At 52.1% G+C, this 26,802-nt stretch overlaps 1 protein-coding gene across 1 annotated transcript in view; it reads right to left on the reverse strand.

The window, feature by feature from the left end:
• RYR2 (ryanodine receptor 2) overlaps positions 1-26,802 on the reverse strand; it is a 533,272-nt gene that overhangs the window by 37,231 nt on the left and 469,239 nt on the right. The window contains 10 exon segments of the mRNA XM_036016051.1: positions 927-1,181; positions 1,685-1,771; positions 4,137-4,284; positions 5,849-5,913; positions 6,640-7,937; positions 9,820-9,901; positions 12,079-12,183; positions 16,037-16,165; positions 17,530-17,618; positions 18,754-18,834. Of these exon segments, the coding sequence (XP_035871944.1) occupies positions 927-1,181; positions 1,685-1,771; positions 4,137-4,284; positions 5,849-5,913; positions 6,640-7,937; positions 9,820-9,901; positions 12,079-12,183; positions 16,037-16,165; positions 17,530-17,618; positions 18,754-18,834 (2,339 nt within the window).

Here is a 26,802-nt window from a genome sequence, read left to right on the forward strand (position 1 = left end):
AGATGGCTCCAGAACACACTGACTCCCTTTGCACACATGCAGACTGCACACAAGAAAGGTGCGTACACTCTGGAAGCATCCCTGAACATCCCCCGTAAAACAAGGGAAGGAGAGGGGTCGAGAACAGTTTCTGAAGAAACGTCACAGTCTGGTCTTCGAGGCTGGGCCCTGGTTTTTCAGAAGTTCTAGAAGCTGCTCGGCAGGGGCAGGGGCAGGAGCAGGGGCAGGGGCAGGGGCAGTGAAGAGAAGGCGTAACAGTGAAGAGGAGTCCCAATACAGAAAGATGAAGAGACTCACAGAGGAAGCGGGCAACCCTACGCCTCAGACGCCGTCCGAGTGCCGTGCACCAAACGGCACTGCTCCCTGGAGGGTCTGGGAGCAGCTGCACGATCCTCTAGGGAAGTGAGACAACCTGGACAGCATGTCCACCCAGGACTGCAGCAGGTGCGTCCCTAATATCAGAGCAACCAGCTGCTGGGCTTGAACGCTGTAGTTCTCTGATTCCTAGGACACAGAGCACTGCTAGCAGACACAGTGGCGGGGTCACTTCTGTGGGGTCAACTTGTGGGGGAACAACTACAAGTGTGTGAAAGGAAGCTACAGTCACACCACCCAAGGCCACCACACTTCCCAGGGTGGCCCGCAGCCAGAGCCTGTGAGTGTGGAGTCCACAAGGCCAGGCCCCAAGGTCCCAGCCCAGGACACCCAGCTGTCGCCTCTGTGGCACGAGAGCCAGCCCGGGCCTGCCCTGCAGCCCGCATTCCCCTGGGGCCTCCTGCACTCTCCGCTCGTCCCACACAGGCTGACTTTTGGAACATTCCCAATGAGTTCCGTGCATCTCAGAACCGCTCCCCCAGAAGCCCAGCCTGCAGCAGACTGGTGCACAGGGACAGGCCGAAGCACAGGGACCCTGCCCCCTGCCTTACTTTCAAGCAGTAGTAGCCGATGATGCAGAAGAAGGAGATGACGGTGTGCAGCACGGCCAGGATGCGCAGGGCGGGCTCCATGTAGCCGCTGCTCTCCTCCAGCACGTAGTGCACGGCTGCCGAGCCCAGCGGGCCACTGTCCAGGCTGCCATCTAGGCCACCGTCGGGGCCGCTGTCCAGGATGCCCACTCTAGGGTTTCCACTTGTGCTGCGATGGGGGAGCTCCTTTCCTTCAACCACAGAAGAAGTGGACACCTGATTCAAACCATTTAAAGTGCAGTCAGTTCGCTTCCTCTACGATACGAGCACGAACAAACACAGCGGAAACCCAGCCTTTTCCCACAGAGCCAGGTCAGCTGCCCGGCACAACAGAGGTGGCTCCTCCAACCCAGTGGCAGAGAATGGACACTGCTGGGCCCCCTTCTCGGTGACCAGAAGTCGTGGGGACTGGCGTGCATGGGGAAATGAGGCGGCTCAGCCGCCCTCTCAGTGACAAAGAGAAGTGAATGTGGCACTGCTGAGCCCAGTGGCCTGGGAATGCTGCGGAGGACCCTCTGCCCGCCCGGCCCGCAAGCTCGCAGGGTCAGGAAGAACACATCTGCTCAGCCTCACAACCAGGGATGTGCCTGAGCGTTCGGTTCCTCTTCCATCACAGTGTGTTTTAGAACAGGGTTAGGTGTGCCCACTGGCGGGTCTCTGAGCCTTCACACCAATTCGGTAACCTCATGCTGGTCGTTTAAGGACTAAGTCATACGTACCTTATAGAAGAGCAGGATGAAGTTGATTGCAAACGCGACAAATAAGGCTAACATTCTCATGTTGTAAAAGTTTCGAGCAAAATAGTTCTGAGGGTGAAAAGAAAGAGAAAGGTCACTGCACTGACGGACATGAAATCTGCAGACAGGCAGGGGGAGCACTCACTCGTTCACCCGCAACTACTTCCTGGGCAGCCAGTGTGTGTCGAGCCCCACTCACAGTGCATCGGAAAACCCGGGGAGAACCCCCACGGAGAGCACAAACGGTAAAGAGGCACCCCAGGCACCCCCACAGGTAAAACACGACTTCAGGGAATGCTAGACGCCATGAGGAGGCCCTGCCAGGTCAGTGCTTAGGGGAAGGGCGAGATGGCCCTCACAGGTGGTCGGGTGGGTCCCTCTTGGGCAGCCTGTGAGCAGAGCCCTGGAGGCCACAGGGAGCGAGTCAAGTGAACGACTGGGGACAAACAGTGCACCGGAGAGAAACGAGCATGCAGGGCGAAGTCCTGAGCTCAGGGCGACCCCGGGTGCTGGCTGGTGAGGGAGGGGACAGCGGGAGCTTGGGGGCAGCAAGGCAGAGCTTGCAGGCCTCTGCTGAGGTGGGTGACATCTGGGGCCTTGCTAGGGACTGTGTGCACAACCCCCTTAACCACCGTGGCAGCACCTTCTCCCCCATTTGTTGAGTGCGGATAAAACACCTTGAGAGGGAATGAATCTGGGGAGCAGGCGGTGGGCAGGGGGAGCAGCCTTTGTTCTCAGGGCAAGTGGGGATGCCTGTGGGGCTTCCCTGTGCACATGCCGGGGCTCCGAGTCACAGGCCACGTCACAGTGTCAACACGTCTCATGGCCTCTCTGGGCACACAGGCCGTGTTGGTGGTGTCATTTCCCACATGTGACTGCCTTTACTGTCACGGCTGACTGGACCCAGTGGGCCACCAACCCAACCTGGGTCCGTCGCATCGGTTCACTCTAGAAGTGGACCTGGGTCAGACAGGCTGAGTTAGTCACTGGGCTGTCTGAGCTGGGAGGTGACAAAGTCCTGAGACACCGGGCCTGGGGCGGCCTGAGGTGACCGTGGCCAGTGTTGAGTGCACAAACCGGTGAGCAAAGAAAGTCCCAGTGCAGAGAGTGAGCTTGTGACCCTGGGGGCAGAGGGATGCTTCCCACACTGTGGTCAAGCACACTCCATCCTCACCTGCAGCACGGCCACTATCACCACCCCACACTAGGGCCACGCGGGGCTGTCTAGAGCACGCTGTGCTCAGTGTACTCTGCCTTCCATGGTACAGAGAAGGGCAGGCAGCTAAGAAAACCTAGTTAAAACTGTCAGTTAAATTCACGTATCTGTGTAAATCACACAAGACGTCCCAGATTCACATACATAAGCAGTTAGAATATTGCGTGGTTGGGTCAGTCCGCTTCCCTTGTAGGTTCAGTTCTAAAATACAATGTGTTTCCTGACTGTGCGTTTTTGATTCCCAAAGGCTACTAAACACCGAATAAACACCACATATGATTTTGTCTTTCAAATGGCTCTATTGTAAGGAGAGCTGTTCTCAATTTCCAGGTCTGATTTCATTGGTCAGCACCTCTTGCAGGCTTGTTCTGCACACTCGTCCTCCCAAATTTCCTGCTCTAAAAACCACGTAGAATACAAGATGGGGCACAAGTGGTGTACAGCTTTGAGTTCTTGAAACACCGAGTTTGTTCTTGTATCATTATTTATTAGTTATTATCTTGCATACAAACTGCAAACTTACTTTTGCCCCACCCTATATTTATACATACGCACACCAGTGGCCTTTCAAACTAATTTTTTTTATGAATTCCATTTTGAATGAATATGCATAGAGATAAAATAGAGAACTGCAACCTTTTTCTTTGTTTTCCAAATATAAATGTATTTTATTAATTGGGGAGCATTTCTGAACATTGTATAGGGCGCTGCAGAAAGACCTATCATCTCTCTCTTCTTTCCTTTTTTTACTTATTCCTATTTAAAGAATAAATTTGAACAGACCTTCTCATTACCAGTGCAGAGTCGGCTCGTTGCACTGACATTTCCATCACTGAACTGTAATAAAAGGGTGATGCTCCAGAAACCGGAGCAGCCCACCTGGGAACACCAGTCTGCGCACCTGTGCCCTGCGGCCTCACTGTGTGCCCGACGGTGAGGCAGGGCCCCAGCCGCCCCACAGTGGGCCTCACAAGGGGGGCCCAGACGTGTCCTCTATCCCGTGGGGGCCCTGGCTGCGGGCAGTGACCAGCCCAGTGGACCCAGGTGACGGGACTGTGTGCAGAGGCCGTGGGTGTGGCCACCGGGAACAGGTCACACCTGCAGAGCGGGCTTGGTTCCCTGACTGCCCCTCGGAGGAGGCCCACAGGTCCCTGCCGAGCCTCAGTCATCGTGCGTCCCACAATGTATCACACCAACACTCATTCCGAAACGGCTTACTAGCAGCTTCTGCTGATAAGCTATGATTTTCTTCCAGAACGCCGACTCGGGGGCCTCTGGCTCCCCGTACCGGTGTGTGTGGACCGACCGGAGCTTCTGCCTGCCCTTCTCGTCCTTGACCTTCTCCTCTTTCTCTCCGTCTTCTCCACTGTGGATGCACGAGTGGACATGAGCCATCCAGGAACGGAAGGGCAAACAGGTTTTGTGCCAAAACAGACAAAGGAACAGATATTTAAATCACAGTTATCACTTTAAAAGACTTCTTTTCCAATAAAATACAACACTCAGAATTTCAGAATTAGGGGCGGGATTTCTATTATCGTGGCCTCCTGCAGATGAGCAATTCCGTGAAGTTCAAATCTAAAGGGCATGTCACAGGCGGGAAGTGCCTTTGTATCTGCACATAGCACATTTCCTTCCAATTGTGTCGAAGAACATTTTACTGAAAGGAGAATAACCAGCAAAACTTACAACGTACCTTACTTTTAAATTAAAACTCTAATGGTCAGTCTTTGATGCTGACTAGCCTTTAAGACCTAACAGCAAAGACATATATATGCATTTGGCTGTTCACATGTATGGAGGATGTCAGTATATTAGTTTTCCACATAATAATGAAATTAGAAGCACTGAAATTTGATCCACAAACCCCTTTAGCTGCAAAATACCAATCCTCCCTGAAAGCTCTTTATGGACACATGTAAACCCACATATACAACACGCACACGCAGCCTGTCCGGTGGGAGCTTTCTCTAACAGTGTCTTTAGTGGTCAGTGTCCACACAAAGTGACGGTGCACCCCGTCACATGCCTGCACCCTGCAGTGGTCACTGACGTGGCCACGGTCACAGCGGGCCCAGCAGTGCCGGGCCATGACAAGGAACAGGGCTGACCGCAGGATGCGGACAGAGGGAGCCGAGTGGAGGAGGAAAATAAAGCGCCACGTGCAAAAGTGCACCCTGGAAGGGGCACGGGCTGCTCAGGAGGTCGCCAAGGCCCACGTCCGGGGTGCAAGGAAGAGGTTTGCACTGCCCTCCTCCTTTTTTCAGGTCCGAGCCAACTATGCCCAAGATTACCAATTGGGTTTTCCCAGTTTTTAAAGCTGTGCATATAAAATTAATTAAACGTGGGGGAAGGTGAAAGTTTCAGCGGGAGCAAGCAGCCACTGCCAGGAGGACAGGATCCCTCTCCATCACTCCTCTCCATCGCTCCCCTCCAGCTCTCCAGGTCCTATGGCTGCACCCCCCACTGTGCCCCAGCTGTGGGTGGCAGGGACACTGCTGAGGCCCACACAGGCCCACTCAGTCAGCATCTCCGGCAGGCCAGGGGACGGGTGGGTTTCTTGTGTGTGGCCCTGGCACTAGCTTTGAGGGACACAGTTCCCAAGGACCCTCAGTGACAGCTTTCAGAAAGTGTGTCTCCTTCCGCCTTTCTGAGCACAGAGTCACACGCACAATGAGTAATAAACCTGAGCCCTCGGCCGGCCTGCCGTCTGTGAGCAATACAGGGCACCTCGGGGGCATCTCTACTGCAGGACAGACACACGGCCAGATGGGACGGGAGGACGAGGCGGCTGGCAGCACCTGCGCTAACTCTCCCAGCACTGGGGTCCTCTCACTGAGCCCGTCCCCAGAGAAGATGGAAGGTCTCCAATCTGTCCCCTGGAGAGAGAATACAAGGGACCGAAGGAAAGTACTAGAAACCACACGTACTCGGCTTTTTCAGGTTCCGATTTGTTTTCTTTTTCTTCCTTGTCTTCCTCTTTCACCTCCTGTTCCTTGAAAGTCGATGGGGAGAAGAAAAGCAGGTCACATGCCACTTCTGGATGCATGTAGGGAGCCCTGGGCCCCAGTGCCCTCTGTCTGGGTGGTGCCAGCCCCCAGTGCCCCCTCTGCAGCCCCACCTCCCATGGCAGGAGACACGACCCTGCGGACACCTTCCACTCTCCTCTCACTGCGGAGACACCATCCTCACCCCATGCACCTGCTCACACCTCACTCATCCTTCAAGGCCAGCCTGAGCCTCACTCTTAGGTCTTCTCTAACCATGCCCGAACCACTCCGACCTTCCATGCTCCATGCATATGGCCTCTGCCGTCTACAGCCTATGCCAGTTAACTTAGCAATTTTCTAGTTTTGTCGTGTTTGTTTTCTCTATCTCATAACGCTTTTGGGCAGTTTACAAGTACTGGACATAGCCTCAACTTCTCTGAAGCCCTGGGTCCCCAGTGTCAGAGTCAGGGCAAACACTCAGGACATGCCTGGGGGTGGGATACCCACCGCATTTCCCACTGTCACTTGGGGGAGTACCTGCCTTTCCACCTAGTACTGTAAGGTAATTCAATAATTTGTGGAGAGCTTTCAAAGGCTAGCTCTGCTGGCCAGCCAGCCAATTCTCTCTGGGTCCTGTGTTGAACACACTCTGGCAGGAGCCCCACGCAGGCGGGAGCTGACCACCGGGGCCCGCCAGGGTCGAGCGGCGCTGTGGCTCAGAGAAATCTCACCTGAAGCTTCTCCTGCACCTCGGGAATGGGCACAGGGTTGCTCATGAGGTCGCTGAGGCCCGCATTCGGGTTGTGAGGGATGAGTTTGTACTGCCCTCCTTCTCTCTTCAGGTCCAGGCCAAATATGTCTGAGAGGAGGTCACTTTCCTCCGCCAGCTCCTTCAGGTCTGTGAGGTCTTCTGAGGGCAGGGCGGCCTCCAGGGTCCTCCTCTCGGCCTCCTCCCCATCGCCCCTCACCTCGTCCTGCGTGGGGTCTGGCATGTTCGCCAGGAGCTCTGCCACTCTCATCTTCTTGGCACCTTCCACCAGGCTGCCCCCCAGGAGCAGGCCACCCACAACGCGGGAGAAGCCGCGGAGGACGCTGGCCACGAAGTGCGCAAGGCTGGTCAGGATGCCCCAGTAGGAGGAGAAGAGGGCCGAGACCATGTCCCTCAGCGTCATCTTCTTCACCTTCTTCATTTGCTTCTTCAGGCTCTTCAGGCTGAGCATGCGCAGCAGGGTCAGGAGGTTGTACCTGAGGGCCAGCAGGGCCGCCTGGACGGTCAGGATGGAGAAGAAGCCCATCCCCGGGCCCTGCTCCTCTGGCCCCTCCTTCTCACTCTCCTCCTTGCTGGCCGACCTCTCACTCAGGTCCGACTCCGAGATCTGGGCCGCCAGCTGCATCTCAAATATGGTGTCCTCGCAGAAGTTCACGAAGAGCTCCATCTTCTCCTTCTCGCCCCCCTCATTGACCACATCGAAGATGAACTGCCTTTTGGACTCCTTGACCTGGGGCTTCTCCCACTGCGTCCGGCTGGACTCGCTGATCTCGAAGTAGACCCTCTCGATGCGCTTGGCGCTGCCCATGATCTCGATGCGGCCCAGGAAGGGCTGGAAGTAGTGGAGCACGCTGTCCGCCAGCTCCAGGAAGGTCTGCAGCCGCGTGTCGTTGGGCATGTGCTCCGAGAGGTTGGTCAAAAGGACGGCGACATTGAAGCTGATGTCCTTCGCGGGTTCGTGGAAGCGTTTGACAAATTCCTCATAGTCTAGGGTCTCGTTTTCATCTGTTTCCGCGCAGGACAGAAGAAACTCAGTTTCCGACGGTGTGTAGTGCTTATGGCTTTCCATGGCTTTGTGGAAGTCCCTCTTGGAAATGACCCCCTTGCCATCAGGGTCATATTCCTTAAATGTGTCAGAAGATGTCAAGTCCTTCAGTTTTAAGAACATGTTGAAGAACTTGAGGATCATCTCCACGTTGTTGGATGACTCCACAAGCATGTCGACCATCTGCTTGCCGATCGTCCCGTTGACGACGTTACCTGGCAGCAGACAGAAAACGGCACTGGTTGAGAGTCAGCACACCTGGTAAGACCGGTGTCTGCAGAGAGAAGAGCAGCACAGGGCTACGGACACCTGAGCCGGCACCTGTCGGTCCCCCAGCGTGTGGAGTCTCGGGAGAGTTAGTAAGTACCGTATTCCACAAAGACATGCAAACCACATTGACAGAGTCATCAGACTGATATGCACAGACTGGGAACAATGCCAGCTTTCCTCTCAAATTGGTCAAACAAGCATCGTCCTTTAGGATAAAGAAAATGGGCAAACGTTTATATCCTAAAGACAGAAACTGAAATCCACTTTCATGTTAATAATAAAAATGAGCATTTACACAGACCTTGAGGGCAGAAAAATCATTTGTCACACATGATATCTGATTGAATATTCGCAGGTATGCATGCCAGGCATGTTTTACTCATTCTGGTTTTACTGCTGAGGCGACTGAGGCTTAGTGAGATAAGTCAAATTACCAAATGGGCCCCTGAGCGCCGGTCACACACACTTTCTGCTGCAAGACGGGAAGCATCCGCCTGCATTTCTTCACAGCACAGAACTGTCACAGTTAGAAAATGGATGGCAGGTTGCCGATACTCGGGAGGGAGTTAGGTATTATCCCAAATGACAGGGCCATGGAATGCTTTCCTTCCGTGAACGGAGTGTGCCACAGAACACAAAGGGCGATGGGGAAGGCTGCGCAGTGAGAGGTCCGAGTGCCCCGGGGGGTGGGTCCGCCGTGGTCAGAGGCCATGAGTGGGCAGCATCCAGCCCGGCGCCCACCAGCTGAGCTGCCTAGGCAGAGCTCTCAGTCCCTCTGCACTGCAGGGTCCCCAGGCGCAAAAGTGAGGACACTACGATCAGACTCGGACACCTGGTGTTGGGGAAATCAGTGTTCAAACTGGGAGCTGGCATGCTCTAAGTGGTTCATTTTAAGTTGTCATGGCTACGGCTGTGGCTGCAGTTCTGGGTATTGCTATTACTTGGACTAACATTTGACCGCAGATCAGGGAGAGAGACCCTGTGCTGGGGGAGTAAAGTGGCCACTGCCCACTAGGGGCTGGTGTGAGCGCCCCTCTGTGCAACCTCGGCCAGCATGGCTGTCCTCCACTGTCAGAGCACAGTGCACAGGGCAGGGCGGCCCCAACAGAGAGACCAAAGTGAGGGCAGGGTGGGCCACGTCAAAGCCAACATCTTTCAGTCGCTCTGGCCACATTCACAAGATCCCACTGAATCTCCACGTCAGTCTCCCATTATCTCCACTTCACAGAGGACATTGAACTTGGATGTGGACTTGTCCGAGGCTCAGACAGCAGACCGTGGGAAGCAGGATGGGAACGCCGGTGGGGGAGCCGAGGGTCAAACCCTCAACCACTGTGCTGTCTGCCTGACTCAGAAGAGAAAAGCGATGGCAAGGAAAAAAAGGAGAAAAACCGAGAGAGGCCTGCGGAGGGGAGGGCGGGGCTGCCCCTGCAGGGTGGCATGCGAGGACCCTGGGGCTCTCGGCTGTCAGCTCAGCGCAGCCACCGCAGGCCAGAGTTCACCCGAGTGTCTCGTTCCCTGATGACACACCGCACCTGCCCGTGTCACCTGCCAGGGCGAGGTCTCTCTAGGGGGCACCCCAGAAGGAAAAATGGTGAGGTGCCACAGGTCTCACTCCAGACATGTAAACTGAGATGCACGGCACTTCTCTCATTTAAAGACACACTTGAGAAAAGACAGTAAGGCCCCCAATAAACCCAGGCACTTGTCACATCCCGGTGTGGAAGTTTCACTCTTTGCTGCATGCAGAGACAAGGATCCTTAAAAAATAAAGGCCCCTTGGATGCGTATATTGTAAACGAATGCCCATAAAGGAGAGTCAAATACCTTCAAGCATGGACAGCAGCATGACCACCATGTCCTTCTGGAGGTCCATGAGTTCTTTCAACAGCTCGATTTGACTGGAGTCCTGGAAATATTAACACAGTGCATCTGAGAGAGAATGCGAAAACCCTGCAGAGCGCCGGCCTCCCCGAGAAGAGCCCTCCTCCACTGCAGCGCCCACCGCAGCGTCACAGCAGGAAAGCCAGCTACCAGCACGCCGCTCACTAAAACTATGCCCCTCAGCACTGGAGAGCACCTGCAGTAGACGCCAACCCCACCTGCTGACGTGGTCACGTGGACGTGGGGCCCGACAACGGCGGGGCCGGGTGGGGTGGGCGTAAGGGCAGGGGCGGGGCCTCCACAAGGGCAGACGCAGGTGCCTCTGCACAGTCCACCCCTCTGGTACCTGAAAACTCTCTACAGTACTTGTTTTTTCTTCTTTCTAACTTATTATACAAAGATGGTATATATTTTATAAACATTAACTTATCTGAAAAAAAAACAAGCATATAAGTGATATGAGGTAAACTCACACAACGTAAGTCAAACCAAAAATGGACGAGAGTTACCTATATTCAGTGTACAACGTACCTCATTTCTAAGTTTTATTACACTCTCTGATATTTCCCTGTTAAAATTGCCGGGGTTTCTTCATTTTTACTTTTCACCATGAATACACTATCTTACATGGATACGCTGCGTCTCCACAGCCCTGTGCTTAGGTCCAGGGCCTGGACGTGTGAGCTTGCTTCTGTCTACCCTACAGCCCCCAGGGTTTGCCATCCAGGAAGCTCCAGTTCCACGGTGCTGGAAGAATGAGATGTTTTCCTTCCAAACACTTGTGACCTCCACTGAGTCTGCACACTGAGCAGCAGCAGCATCTCAGCACCAGACGCCAAGAAAATGGGGAAGTGCGTCAGAATGGGACCTGTCGGGTGAGCATGCAACTGGACGGTGACGTGATTCTCCCTGCCCAGTGCGACCCGGGCCTCTGTCCACGTCGGGCTACAGAGATGCGGACACACGTTCACACAGCGCCGACCAGCTGGAGGCCTTGGCCCTGGGGTGACCGAGCCCCACTCCAAGGGCCTGTCTGGGAGAGCTCAAGGCTGCCAAAGATCTACGTCAGTCAGCTGACTCCCTCAGTGTCTGTGGGCAGACAGCAGCCTACCTTCTGTGACTGCCGTCTGGGCAGCTCGGCTGGGGGACTGGCCCCGGCTCACGCTGCACTCTCCAATGCTACGGGGCCCCTGATCCCCTCCCCCTCACTCTCCCTTTGTAAGGCACAGCCACCACTGTACAAATCCAAGTGGAGCTGAGCTCACTCTGGACCCTCTCCCCTGCTGCAGGTGAAGATCTGTCCTGACCGCTGGAGCCAGCCCAGCTGTGCCGACCTCTGGCGCTTTGCTCCTGCTACAGGCCGGGCGCAGTTGTGAGGGTCCACACTCGGCACGGGGAAGGAGGCTCAGGGAGGACGGAGTGGGCCCACGCTCACAGGACAGGTGAGGGCCGGTCTTCTGACCTGGAATGTAGCATTCTTCCCTCCACCTGGCACCTGGCAGGTACTAGGCCCTGACATACATCAGCGCCCACAGCAAAAAACTCACCACTGCAAAGGAACACTCTGCCCAAGACTTAGAGCAACAATTGTTTCTATTTGTGTGTCTCTCAGTTTCAAATGAAATGGACACAGTAGTGAGGAAACCATGTCGACATATTCAACATGCACTCTCACATTAACAGTAAAACATGGTGGGCAATCTTATCCTTGTAGTTACTTTTTCTCTTTGACTTTCATGAAGTTAAACTTCCGACTAGTAGGTGAAAGCCATCCATTGAGAACAACTGCGTGTTTAGAAACTGGAAGAAAATCCGGTCCCTTCGACAAGGGACTTGCTGCAGGTCTGAAATCCTTCCCCACTGCCGGTGGGGGGAGGGGCTTCCAGGAGTGACCACAGAGGGGGCGAGGGGGGCTATGACGGGACACGACATGCTCAGAGCAGAGACTGAACTCCTCCACGCCCCCACATGTGCAAGTCTGTAAGGTCTCTGGTTCTCAGATGGCGTAACAGCTCCCCTCTATTCTCAGCTTGCATAAAATTGTTCTATTTACGAAAACATTGTTTAATGCACAGTGAGAGGTGTCGAGGGAAGTAATCTATGGACGGCTGTGCTCAAACGAGGGGATGCATGCCCGGTCTGCCTGAGACCACCAGCTCATGCCGCCATGGGGGGGCAGGGGCGGGGGTGGGGGTGCCCTACCTGCGACAGTTTCATCTGCATGTGGGCGAACACGTGGAGGAAGCCCACAACGGCGTCCCAGAGGCGGCTGTGCGCCAGGCTCTGCTGGTTGCCGGTGCAGGGGCCCTGCGGGGAAACACACCAAACGGTAAGGGAAGATCGGCGTCTCTTACCACCACACGTCACCCGGAAAGAGAACCGAGTGTGGGAGAGAGGTGAGCAGCAAAGACATAGAACAGTTCCCTCAGGAGACAGGCACATTCTCCTTCAAAATGCTTAACATGATCAATCCCAAAGAGCTCCTCAAGGGTTTCCAGTTCTGTTTCTGTATAAATCATGAAACACTGACAAGAATGGTGAATGATTTCATTTTGTCTGGCTTTGGTTCCCCTATCCAGAGCGGGGGGGGGGGGGGGGCGGGGGGGGAAGTGGCCTGTGCAGTCACGTCAGTCAGCACGTGCTTCCTTGTCTGCCTGAGAAGAGCCTGAGTCACCTGTGGACCAAGAGCAGCACCTCTTGCTGTGGCCGCTGGTCTGGGCAAAGCGCTGATGCGGCGGCGGGGAGCCTCATCGGGCGTCCTTCACAGAGCAGCTGCTCTGCCAGCCATGCAGCCGTGGGCGCTTCAGAGGACTGCTCACCAGTGTGGGTGAGAAAAGGGTTCTGTAATAAAGCTGACACCTTCAGGGTCAGGGAGATCCAATGATATAACCCCGACTGGGCAGGTCCTAGTGGGGTCACACCCCAGGCCCGGGACTTCTTCCGAGCGAGGCCTGTCTCCCCGCAGGCCAGCCGTCCGCTGTTCGCTCCCGAATCCAGGGGAACACACCTCTGCAATGCCAGGAGGGATCCTCTTTCCCAGGCCCCTCTGAGGCTTCGCTACCCTGTACTGCAGCCCCTGCCTCTCCTTCTCCCACCTCCATGTACTCTTCCCCAAGTCCCCCCTGAGCCCCAAGGGTATAAAAGAACTGCAAAACTGGTGTTCTCCAGAGCACTTGAGATCTTGTTCCTGAGCATGCATTGTCTGTTTGGTGCAAAGAAACTTTTAGAAAATCTTTCTACAGATTTGGACATTTCTTTTGTCAACATTAGTCTTAGCTTTACAAGGGCAGAGCCCGAGACAATCCACAGATCCCTGCTCTGCTCTCCAGGCCTCCACCACGGCCCGCGGCCACGGGCAGCCCCTCCACCATGGCCCACGGCCACGGGCCATGGAGGCTGTGCTGCTGCAGGTGGAAGACTTGCACGCAATGTCTAGTTTTACTCCCCAAATAAAAGTGTATAACCTCAAAGTTTTGTGAACATACCCACATCAACCAGAAAAGTAAGTAACAGGGATTTTATTTTTTTTAAGCAGCTCTTCATTTCCCATTAATTCATGCCTTTATACAAGTGACTCACAGTAAGTTTGAATCAGAGCCCACACTAAGACATCAGACTGCTCTAGGGAGAGTGACTGGAAGAGGTGACGGCACCACAGACGCTGAACAAGATGCTGACGCCAGAACCTGCCCCGTCTCAGGCCCTGCTGAGGCCTACAGCCTGGGACAGCATGCTGTGATTGGGAGCTGAGCGGGTCTTCTATCCCAAGGCTAAGAACGGGCTGAGGCTGAAAGGGGAGCTGCTGGGGAGAGTCCTCAGGCAGGTCTGACTGGCCACCCCTGCCCAGTTTGGGGGTCGGGGCAAGGGGGGGCAGGCTGCTGCTCCAGACCCAGACCAGGGACAGAGGAGACCACTCAAGAACGAACCCAAGTTGGGCACCCCAGGTCTGGTGTGGGATTGTGTGGAAGACAGAGTGTGACAAAAAAAGATGTTTCTTTTATGGGCTACTCGGGAGGGAGCCACCCTGCCCAAACATTGGCCCAGGAGACTGTCCGAAAGGGCAGTGTGATTCCAAGGGGGACAGGCTGCCAGATGCAGTCTGTGGAATGGCTGGAAACTGGGTAGGAAAAGAGGTGTTTCCAGGCCCTGGACACAGCCAGGGGCAGGTACCTGCAGGGAGACGCCTCCTCCCACAGGTACCTTCCCAGGGGGCCTGAGGCTGACCCTGAGAGATTGGGGGGAGGGCGGAGCATGTCCCCCGCCCCCCAGGCCTGTCCACAGGAGGGCTCGAGGTTGGCCTGAGAGTGAGGGTGGTCTTTATGGTGGACACTGCACTGCCACCACAGTGAGACTCTGCCAGTGAAAAAGCGCCCGGGGGAATTTTCCTAGCTGAGAGTGGCCAGTGCACAAGCTCCACTGGGAAACTGGTCGAGATCCGGCCCACAGGGCAGTCCGGAGGGGGAGTGCTGAGGAGGAGTCAGGCCGGGTGGGCCTCGAGGGCAGCACGTTCATCCGGCTGGTGGACCTGGCGTGGGGCTTTCACAGTGACCAGCAGCCCCGTCGGGCTGTGGGGGGGCTCCGGCTCCACAGCCACGGACCTCTGGGGTTTCCCTGGCGTCAAGTCTAGGCTGGCGCCGGGTCACTGAACGCAACACGGCAACACTTCTGTGCTCTGGCTCCACAGAAGCCCATGTTGTGAGGGGCTGCCGGGATTGCATGGAAGGGCTCTTTGTGACCACTTTGTGTGGCTAAAATTGCTCCAAAATAAGTTTTATTAAAGTATGTACTTCAGAAGTGATTTATATAACATACACAAACAAGGGAGAATGAGAAGTTAAAAATAAACCAGCCACACCCCATCCCTGTCGTCCCTTGCGTGTTCACACGGACGAGTTGAAATAAAGAACTTTGCACTAGTGAAAGATTAAGGATGCTTGTAGTTTTATGTAAATTCAGGAATCTGACTTACATTAGGAATTAAGAAAGCCCAGGCCTAGCTGAACAGGCATAGAAGTTTTATTTATCACCTAGAAACCGTTTTCCTAACGGTTTCTGTAAAATTCCATGGCTGGCTAATGTCATCAGTTGATTGTATTAAATCAGAACAGTTCACACTGAACGAGAATAATATCTTTCCAGACGCGGACAAGGACATTGAGGCTATAAGGCAAGCTGGGGAGATAAGGCAATAGGAACAGGAGCAAACTGAAACGGATTTAAAATTCACTTTGATCTGATCGGAAGAAAAGTTATTAGAATTATCCTCTGCAGCTCTTCCATTTTGAAATGCTGAAAATGGGGTCCTCTTCTCTGCCCAGAGGGAGCACAGAGCAAGTGCGACACCTCCAGGGCAGGAGCAGAGCCCCCACCCCCCACTGAGCCCCTCCTGCACTCAGCCACCTTGCAGCCCCGGGACTTCCACCGACTCCAACTCCAGGGAACAGCTGCTACGTTTACGTAACTCCCCTGACAGGATCATGCTAGTCTAAGGCAGCGAACCACAAACTCCTCCCCCGTCCACACATGTGGCATCCTCGGCCTGGCGGCTCACCAACCAGAGCGCTGCTGTCCATGCAGAAGAAAGACAGGAAGGACAGAAGGCAGACCGGCCTTCTAGGACACAGCAAAGTTTTGTTGGTTGAAAAAACCCCAAATTTTATAAAATATTTTCAAAATCTGCAAGTTAAGACAAAGTTAGCCTAAAGAGAATATAAAGCAAGCCAGTGTTTAAAATGGAGTTTTACCTGTATCATCATGATTATGTTACATGGCTACACACTCACTGAAGTGAGGTTGATAACTACTCATCTCTTTTTCATCAAGTGTCCCTGAAACCCTCTCCTCACTTTTACCGCAATGCCGTGGAGAGGGGCCCAATGCATGCCCGCCCTCGACACGCCCTGAGACCTTGGTTCACACCGAGGAGGAGCGAGTGGTGCCCCGGTGTGCCAAAGGGCAAGGCAGGCTCCTTCCGTGTAAACTCATGTCTCGACCTGATCTGTCCCTCAGCCTCATCTGGCCAAGCACCTGCAGACGAGGGCCTTCAGAGATGGGACGACGGCCGGGACACACGTGTGGCACCTAGCACTGTTCCGCGGAATGCCAGGCTGACCAGCGGACTCTTTCTCTGCTCACGTAGCAGAACCGTGTAAACGTTTACCTGAATGTACTCCGTGAGCGTGTTGAAGACCTGTTTTGCGACTTGGATGGCTTTGGAGAAGTTCCGCTGCCCTTGCTCGTCGATGACGTCTTTCCCGGAGTAATACCAGTAGAAGTCACTGATGGATTCCTGTGGGAGAGAGGGGCGGGGTGAGGCACGTTCTGCAGCTGTCGCCGGCCTGTCCAGGTCGGGAGTCTCTCGTAGGAAGCCACCTCACGTAAGAGATTGATTGGAAAGTGAACAGAAACACCTGTGAAGGAAACACCATTCCTAACACTTTTCCCAAGAAGCAACATAGCAGCGTCCTCCCCCTAGATATAAGTAACTACTGGAGAGAAGCAGCAGAAATCTTAGCTTCACGGCCTTCTGTCTCTGATGATCTTGAACTTCACAAACACAAGGATTCGTAAGATTAATGCACATTTTTCCCTCGATCAGTTAGATGTTTACTGTGTCAGCACAGAAACTAGGCCAGTCATGGTGCGGTATTTTTGGGGTGACAGACATCTGGCCTCCTGTTTCTCCAGCAAAACTGCTAACATGTCCCCAGTGAGAATGCCGATGTCCCCGCCTCTGTGACTGCCTCTGGGGACCCTGGCTGGATTGCTGGTAAATACTGACAACTGTAAGCAGACATCTAAGTAAGATCAGTCTCTCCAGACAGGGTGTTTTCAACCATCACGTGCATTCTGAAGGAATTTCAGTCAGCCAAATGAATAACACAATTTAGCCTCGTGTGCCAACTACATTTGGGTTTCGAGATGGAAAGTAAAAAAAATTCACATGCATTTTCAGCAATTCTTCTTAAAGTGCACACACGCTTCAAAAATAGGTGTTTTCCCCCACTAGGCTTTAAGTAAACAGGTGTTCAATTTTACACACTCAGAAATTTAGGGAAAAAACAGAAGTCTGTGTGGTTTTCCCAAGCACGATCCTGGCCCACCTACAACGCACAGGCCCTCCTTGCCCAGGGGCCTCCACCTGCAGGCGCAGTGCTGCAAACGCGGGAAAGATCACCGCGACATCAGAGGCTTTCTAAACCGCGTGGGCGTCAAGCTGCTTGAAATTAATTCAAATACTAGGACAGCTGGAGAGGCCTGGCGTGGGGTTGTGGAATCTGAGCACACAGGTAGTCTGAATGAAGCCTTTCTTGCCCATTCCTGGGAAGGTTTTAAACATTCTTCCCCCATTTCTCTATCAACTGCAGAAAAAGCACAGCATGTAAGTGCTTTATAAAATGAAAATAAAATTCGAAATGCCCTCAAGGTAAAATATGTAGGGAAAAATCTGCACTTACAGAAAGAAAATAATGAGCAAAGTAGAGCCGGGATCAGGGACGGAGAGACAAAGGCAGCCTTGCTCCCAAAGGCTGACCGAGGGCGAAACCCCTGACTAGTCACGAACCAGACACACCATGGCCTGCCAGCCTGACAGGTGAACCCGCCGTGTTGTCCAGCTCAGCAGCCCTCCCACTTGCCACGGGAGGCAGGTACCTGAACCCGCAGCAGGTAGTCCACAGTGGAGATGATGATGTTGACAGTGGTGTTGTTGCCGGTCTGCGTCCTCAGATAGTTCTGAAAATCTACACAAGACCAAAAGATGCCATTGAAGCTCACTCCACCATTTAACATGACTTGTTACTTGAACAACTCTACCAGCAGATGACGTCTCCAGCAAAACTGCTGCGGCTAAGAATAGATTTAATATGAAACAGTTCCTATTGCCCACAGAAAGCAAGCAGCCTCCCCATAAGCCTATCCGGGCGCTCCCCAGAACAGAGACACTCAATTCTGTCTGGGGGCAGGGGGCACTGGTGCAGTTGCTGACTCCTCACTCTAGGGCCCCGAGCAAGGGGCTGGGAAATGATCCCACCTTTTAGAGACAGTGATTACACTACTCGGTAACCCTTTCTCTTGTTTAAAAATTATTGTTTTACTTTTTAAAGTTGTTCAATTACAGTTGTCCCCATCCCCCCATTACTCTCCCCTGCCCTACCTGCTTCTCCCCCTCCCACATTCAATCCTCCCCCTCCCCACCCCACTGTCCTTGTCCATGGGTCCTTTATACCTGTTCTTTGACTTGGTCCTGCCCCTTCTTACCCCTATTATCTCCCCCCTCCTTCCCTCTGGTCACTGTCATCAGTCTGTTCTTTATTTTATTTCCATGTCTCTGGTTCTATTTTCCTCACTTGTTTTTTTTGTTGATTAGGTTCCCCTTATAGGTGAGATCATACGGTATTTGTCTTTTCTTCCTCAGGACTGTGGCTCAGTGATGGGGAAACAGAGAGGAAATCCCCACCTCACTCCCGCCCCCACCCAGCCCCCCATAGGACGCAGCAGCGAGGCAGAGCTGGGTCCCTCAACAGTGGGCAGAAACATGACAGTCAAGGATGCCGTGGGTGCCTTCCCCAGGTACAGAGAAGGGGCACAAGGGAGCAAAGCTACATGTTTCTCTACATCTTTTCCACCTGCTGCCTGTCTCCTGCAACCTAGGAGCAACTCATGAGAACTAGGGAAATGGCTACGAAGGACTCTGAAGCAGCAATGCCGCATGCGACAAGTCGCAGGGCCAGTGCCTGCCCACAGCCCGATGCTCAGGGGCGGGCAGCAGGCTGCGGGCTGCAGGGTGAAGCCGACCAGGGAACTGACGGCCTCTGTCATTACCGGCTTCAAGCCCGGATTCCTGGGAACCACCGCCCCGCCTCAGTTCTCACGAACCTGAGTTGTGTCCCTCACAGAGCAGTTGCAGGAAGCGGAAGAGGTCACAGGTGAACTCGTCATCCTGAAGAACCTTCTCTCCTGCAGAGAAGTGCAGACGTTATCAGCCGCCTGAGGGAGCGTACCCGCCCGCCGTCCCCACCTACACCACACTTGCATGTGGGTCTAGCACGGTTCTGAACGGCCGCAGTCACGGGTCATGGCCACTCCTCTATCTGAAGCCCATACGGCCATGCGCTTGGCAGATAGATGCACGTTTTATTTGTCAGAAAAGAACATTTGAATCTCGACACTCAGATTTCTCTCTGCTAAAAGTAGCAGCATGGGTTTGGCAACATTTTAGAAACAACCTGAAGATTTAAGCTTTTTTTTTCTTTCTTTGTTTTTCAATAGGTGTGTACAGAAATGATTTCTGCACCTAGAACAAATGTTAAAGCTGCCCACTCCGCATGATTAAAAACTAAGTATATTGGCTGGGTAAGGATGACGCCACAGAAAGGGCTCAGGTGGTCTACCTAACGTTCCAATTTAATGTGTCTTTATCACAAACTACTCTGAAAGCAAAAACACAAGAAACAAACAAACAAAAACCAGCACCACACGAATGCGAGTTGATTTTAAAAGCAAAAAGTGTCAGTGAAAAAAATGTTCAACATATGAGTGTATGCTCTGGAATCTAAATTAGTTTAGAAAGCAAAATGAGAAAAAATGTTGTCTGGCACGTGAATGAATGTACTTATGCACTGAAAAATAATAATAATAGGTTCTGGGCCTGGAGGTACTTTGGGTCAAAAAGAACATGATGTGATGGTCATGTGTCCATGGGAACGGACGTGGGGATGGCGGAAATGACAGCGCTGATGGACTTACCAGTCTGCAGTCTGTGACTTTCAAAGTGACAGGCTTCATACAATGGAAGGGTTAGGAGGCAAAACCATTTTGAAAACTAATGTAAACATTTAAAAAAGTACATGATATCACTGCACTGGTGCCCCTGTGAGCCTGTAAGACACGATCTTTGGTGACCAGGTTACAGCCACCAGGTGCACCAATCGGCCCCGTGGCAAGTTCACGAGCTAAATGCACATCGTTCTGATCGTCGCTACTTGGCTGATGAGCCCGTCCCTCGGTGTTTAGTTCATGACACTACAGGAAAGGGGACTAGTCTGGGCTGATAAACTGCACTGCTCACTGATAACGCTCAGTATCATTTCATGAGCTATTTCAATCAGAAGTCTTTAAAATGATCCTTAAAATATTAGCAGTTAGTTACATAGAGTTACTGATTCTTGTGAGCCCATCTAAAATGCTTTTTCCCCAGAAAATCAAATCAGTAAACCACGTACATACTCTCCGTGTTCATATATTCAATGTGGAATGAGTGGCCCTCAGTAGAAAGTGCTCAGAACAGCTGACATGGAAATGAATACCACACAGTCTACCCACGGACCTGAAAACGCCCAGCACGCCACACGCTCATTCATAGCATAAGGCTTGGCCACTGCTGGCAGGCACAGTGTCTTCTCGACTGTGCACACATACCAGTAACCTCACGCATGTGAGGGCACGCTGCATGCGGCAGAGCGGTGTGGGGTGGGAGGTTGAAGCCTCTGTCCCCGGTGAACCAGGTACAAAGGGGCGCAACACACACATTTGCATCTGGTTAAAATGCTGCCACAGCCCATGCTGCAGGGAGGAGGGCAGCCAGACAGGGGTGACGGCTTTATGTCTGCAGGAGGCACGGGAGAACAGCCCACGTGGTGACAGGTGCGACAGGAAGTGCCCCAGACGGTGGACACTGGGGTTAATGAGAAGTAATGAGACAGAGTGACATGGAGGTGGAGGTGCTCTTACCTTCGTAAAATGGGGTTTGTGATGGCTGTGTGATGCCTGACATAATGGCTGCGAAGGGCTTCCCTTCACCTTTGTCTAGTTACAAGGGGCTGAGACTTTCTAATTCCATAGCAAAGGGGGAGTTACTGCAGTGCCACTGCTGATGACAAGTTAGCTCTCTGTGCCTTAGTTTTCTCCCCTATTAAGTGAAGACAATGGGTACTGTCACCTCACTGGCTCTTCATCACCCACGTGACCATTTTCTCAGTCGTAAGAAGCTCAGTACTAGGAGCAGCGGCAGAAACACAACGTAAAGGAATAGCCTGCCCTCAGGTGGTAAGTGTAGTCACCTGAACATATTTAGAAAGTGTGTTTGTATTTTCAAAAAGCTGTCTTCATTTTACTGGACCAAGATAGTCTTAAAAATATAAATTCTCACTTTGAAATAATGTTAGGTAGACGTTATTCATTCAAGTGACCACTAAATACTAATTCCTACTTTAGAGATCTAACAAAATTAATATTCTTGAAGACCACTGTCCTACTCACAATAGGTTTACCCCATTAAAGTCTTTACTTAGAGTAGCCATGGTCACAGATCCAAGTTTGTGGTCTTATGTCCAGACAAAGCTTGGTTTAATTGTTCTTAACTATTAAAAACTAATTGTCAGTAGTCATCAATAAAATAACTGGAGCAAGTAAAAAGACCACCTAGTGTGCGTATGAGACAGAACAGGACAGAGTTGAGAGAAGGGAGTGCCCGTGGCTGCAGCCCCGCCCACAGCAGTGTCCACAGGGCTGCAGAGCGAAGAGGGCGAGGACCAGGGAGCGTGAGGCTGGTCACATCGGGGGCCCTCACAGCCGTGGGGGTGATGTGCATCACTGATCTTTAGAGGGATGAACTATCTACTTTGTATCATGCATGCAACACTGAAGAATTAGGGCCAGAAGGGTTTTTAAATAGTGACAAGTCTGGTTTCTGATTCCACATGGCCAGTTTCAATGTCACTGCTTAAATGGCCCAAACACAGCTACTCAAAGGGCTCTGCAACTCAACCAACAAACAGTGACCCATAGCCAGCATCTGGGCAGTGACTGTGGTGTGCTAGGCACTGTGCTAGGCACGTTTTCTCACCGTGTCATCTCAGGTGCACAGCGATCCCAGGGACGTGCATCCCGTCCTGTGGTGCAGTGAACACCTGGGAAATTCAGGAGCTTGACTAATAGCCTCCAGCTGTTAACTGCAGGTCAAGGGTTTGAACCCAGTGAACTTGAACAAACACTCATCAAGAGTCCCCTCTATGCTGAGCACCCTGTGAGGTCCTGGGGATTACAGACTAACGGACATGACCTCCAGAGTCCACAGTCTCACGGGGGAGGCGAGCGATGACAGATCACTTCAGTATTACAAGGCCTTTCCGATCCCACCAGGCCACAGTTTCTAAACTTCACGAAGGCCTCCTGAATAACGGGCAGGGTCTCTGGCCAGCAACCTTCGACCACACGCTGGATGCTACTTCACGAGTGAGCTCCTGCTTGTCTTCATCCATTCTAGAAGCCCAGGAACACATTTGCTAGAAGTGTGGCTTCAGAGAAGCTGCTTTACCATCCGAGCCTTTGTTCCATCCTGTGGGGCTTAGCAGTCCTGACCTCCCTACTCACAGGGCTGTCAAATAGGTTCCAAAAGCAAAACTGCTTTGAAACATGCAAATCACAACAAGAATAAATGTAAAGTTCAAGAAAACTAAGTTTCTAAATATAGAACTTCCATGGGCTGCGGGCATGATATATAATCTATAAATTCTATTAAGAGCAGAAATATAAATTAAGGCAACAACCTGACACCAGTGCATGAAGCGAACCCTTTTCCAAGTCCCGACCGCCATGTGAAATACATGAGGTGTGCCCACAGCTGAGACGGAAGCAACAGCAGCTGTGGAGGGAACATCCCTTTGCCTTCAGATGCAATTTGCGATTTTTCCCCTGGCACCTTCTCTTGCCACCTTGCAGCACTTGGGGCTCTGACTGCAGCCCTGGCTGTCCTTCCTCCATCCCACACATCAGCGTCCTGACTGAGCCTCCGCCTCCAGACTTGACCCTCACCTCACACCGGGCTGCCCCCCACAGCGGGGAGCAACCCAGCCACCTTGACCGGCAACAAGACAGTGCAGTCTCGAGAACACCCTGCAACCCATCAGTCAAGGTACCTCAGCTCCCCACAGCCCTGAGGAAGCCCCACTGGCCCCCTCCTGCTACAGGGCCCAGCCCGCTGGGCTCAGGACCTCGCTGAGAAACAGGAAATAACCTGCAGGGTGAGAGCATTCCACTAGAAGTGTGCCGTGCACACTGGATGCTAGGAATTGAATTCCAGTCAATCCTCACATGATCACACTACCACTTTAGTGACGCCCACGGCCTCAGAAGGCCAGTGCAGATTCCCGGGCAGGCACAGAAGGCCCCTCATGGCCTCCCACCAACCACCCCTGCCCCTTCAGCCATGCTGGGGTCCGTTCCCGACACGCTCAGTGCAGCTCTTCTGTCCCCTGGGGGTCTCTCTTTGCCTTCCTCTGCCCCAGGCTGCCCAACTCCATGTGAGACACCCTGCACCCCAGCAGCAGCCACGCAACTCAGCTCCCCCACACGTGGAGCATCCTGCTGAGGCTGTTCGTTTACAAGCCTCTGGACACAACCCTGAGCTCCTGAAGAACCCCGATGCCCAGGACAGTGTCTAGCACAGCACAGCCACTCACAGGACGTGAGCGCTCCGAGTGTTCTTGAGGGGAGCCCGCCCTCGGGAAGGGCAGCGCTGGCCTGCCACTGCGAGAGGCCCCTGGGAGCCAGGCCTGGGAGACAGCCCGTGAGTCAAGTGGCTCTGGGACAGTGGCAGAGTCTCATCTGGCCAGTGCCCCCAAACTGCTCTATCATCCTCATGAGGAGTTCATAAAAAATGAGCACTCTGAGCTGCAACTCTCACTGCAACAATACCAGTAAGAGCTGGCGCAGAGTCAGGAGGGTCAACTGGCAGCTAATGTGTTACATAAATTTTATGTAGACCAAGCAGTGTCTGGGAATCAGATCGGCTCCCCAGGTCCCTTTGCTCTGAAGGCCACGGCCAGGGCAAAGTGAGCAGCAGTGAGATGGAACATCTCCCCTCAGACCAGGAGGTCGGAGGGGAGGCAGGCGGCACGCTCGAGGTCGCCATGATTAATTGGAGTAACGAGGTTAAATGGCTCTGATGAAAAACAAATTAAAAATCCAAGGATGGGATGAAATTTTAAATATCCATACAGGTTTTGGTTTTTGTTTTTTTGCTTTGAATGCCATTATATGTTGAAAGAGAACACTTATGACTAAAAAACATACAGAGAAGACGACATGGATCATGTGGCAAGTCTACAAATCTACGGAACACATTTGCTGAAAAAATTTGTGGTTTTTGTTGTTGTTGTTGCCGCTGTTATTTTAAACACAAGTGGGAGGTCCAGGCTTCTGTAGAAATGGGGAACTTAGTTAAGGAGGGGTGGGGACCCCAGGCCAACATGACAGTGACAGCAATGGAAAAGGAACACAGACACCAACAGTCTGAAATCTTCACGTACAGACCTGCAAGAAACAGAAGTTTCCTAGTGGAGTCTCAGTACCAGATGAGGGACACCACTTGTCACCACAGCAAGTTCAACAGTAGCTCTAAGACTTCCACAGTCATCGCAACAGCTGGCAACAGGCTGGGGTCTTTGAAGGGAGCAACCAACAACAGGTAACGGGACAGAAAGTGCCGCCTTGGCCAGTGCACTGGGTGGCGGATAGGCAAGGGGCTTGGCCCCTGGGCCTGGGAGTCACACCGTGTGAAGCAGGATGCTGCGTTTTTGCCCTCGGCCGGCAGGACCCAGGACAGGCCACGGGACTGTGTGCCTCAGTCTCCTTCCTCAACAGCAAAGTGGACATCACCTCCCTCAAGGGCAGTGGATGGGGACTGGGGCATTTATGTGTTAAGCCTGGGGCCTTCTATCATCACCAAGGAGACACGGCCTCGGAAAGAGGTTAGACAAGAGGCTTCAGCACCAACAGCCCACATTCTCAGCCCCTCACACCCAGAAGCAATGCCGACGGCGCCAGGCTTTGACGCCCCAGGCTTTTCTACAGTAATTCCAAAGGAAAGATCTACTTCCCTTCCCCTAGGAGGCTACAGATGTTCCTTAACCTTTGTAGAACCTTAGAAGAATGGCCATGTAACGCATTTTTAAAATATGCCAAAAGCAGAGTTACTCTAGCTAGTCTTAGTGTGGAAACAGGTGTCACCTCTTCCCTTAGCTGTTTCCACTGCATAGCAGGTCTTTCAGAGGCTGTTTGAAACCCCAGTGCCACCTCTGTTACTCTCCAGCTTCGGAGAGTCGACACTCCCACTGTTCTAGTGTTCTCTGAATTCCGTCTCAAGGATGAAAATTAGTGTTTATGTTAAGAAGGTTTTTAACAAGTGGTCATCTCAAAGGACTAGAGAAAACCTGTTGTTCTCAGTGTGTGGAAGGAACCCGGCAGGGCCCCTGGGCAGCAGTGGGGTCCAACCCAGCCCGCCCCCATGTCTGCTGATTTCCGGTGCTCCCACGGGCCAGCCATAAAGCCACAGTATGTCCCAGACAGAACCACCACAGGGAGACACTGCACACACCCAGGTGCATTCAGTTCCACATCAGTCACAGATACTGAGTCTACCAGAACTTTTTAAATGAAAGAAACAGAACATAACACATCCAAAAATATAATTTAAATGCTTCTTGCCTCTCCATGTCTAATAGTTTAATAACTGAGTATCCTCATCAAAAAAAGAAAAAGAAAAAGAATCTCGGTGCATACATTTAAAAAATAAGAGGATGCATAATAGTAGATATTAAATAATCTACTGGTTAAAATGGTCTATGAAAGGAAAGATGCACACAACTGTCACTACCAAGACCATACACAAATCTAGCAAGAAATCGAGAAGCAAAGAAATAAAAGCCAGCTCGTTTTTAATAGTTACCATGCTCATGAGTGATGGCTGAGGAAGGACAGTGCATTTACAGTAGTTGAAAGAAAAGGAAATGGGGAAAAAGAAAAGTTGAGATGTTGGTTTGGTTTTGCTGTTTGTAAGGAAATAAGATAGAAAACGTGTTAATCAATTTGGGCAGTTATTTTGGGGTGTGTGTTGAAACAGCACAGACACAGCAAAGAGACCCCATAGGGAGAGACATAGCGTTCTCACATCAGAGTGGTCACTCCCACCCAGTTTCTGATTGGGGGTCACAAATGCTACCCCGAGCCAGCCTGGCTGACAACAAACAGGACACCCAGGAAAGTAACCTGGGCCACCACCAGTCCCTCCTGGGAGCTGGCAGGGACAGTGACCAAGGGTGATTCCTAGAACTTGTTCCGAGCCTACGGAACATTAGGTAATAACTTCAAGGAAAACTGAAAGATTTCTAGTTCTAAAATAAGGAAGTCAGACTTTGCACAGAGGACTCATTCATTTTTAGGAGCTCTACACTGGAAAGTGCCCCAAACTTGGGTGAGAGGGGCAGGCCCACAGACCAGGGGTTGTGACCGTTGACACAAACATGAAGAAGTTTTTCCTTGGTACTGAGAAAACCTAAGCACGTTGCTGCTGGTGATTCTTCCTAAAGGCAGCTAACACGGTCAAGTCGCAGTAGGACTGACCCTGGGTGAGGGAACCTGCACATTCAACTGCCAGGCAGAAAACAAAGTCGCACTGGAGCCATAGAGCACCAGCAGCATGAGGACATGTCTAAATGGTAATTTTTTAAATATAGCAAGAAATATGCACTAATACTTTTTCCTATTGTGAGAACAAAAATATACAGAAATGGAGAGAGTAGTTAATTCTGTATTACTTCAGGAAGGCAAGAAGATTACAAATGCAGATGAGAAGAAATTTATTTTTTGCAGCGAGACTAGTTTTATAGAAGACTCAGAGTTCCAAACCTAGTATGTTGACAAGATAACTCCAAGCCTGACCAAAGACAGATAAATGCACAAGGCCTCACCAAAACTAAAATAAAACACGAATAAAAATGAATCAGAACAAAATATTGATTTTTCTTAATAAATGTTAAAATGAATGTGCAATAGGTCTTTTTGCTTTAACTGCACTGTGCGCTAATTTTTCTAATTTATACACATACCTAGAGAGAAAAACTCTTAAGAATGTGTGAATCATTTTTG

The sequence above is a fragment of the Phyllostomus discolor genome, chromosome 15, assembly GCF_004126475.2.
Source record: "Phyllostomus discolor isolate MPI-MPIP mPhyDis1 chromosome 15, mPhyDis1.pri.v3, whole genome shotgun sequence".
NCBI classification, from domain to species: Eukaryota; Metazoa; Chordata; class Mammalia; order Chiroptera; family Phyllostomidae; genus Phyllostomus; species Phyllostomus discolor.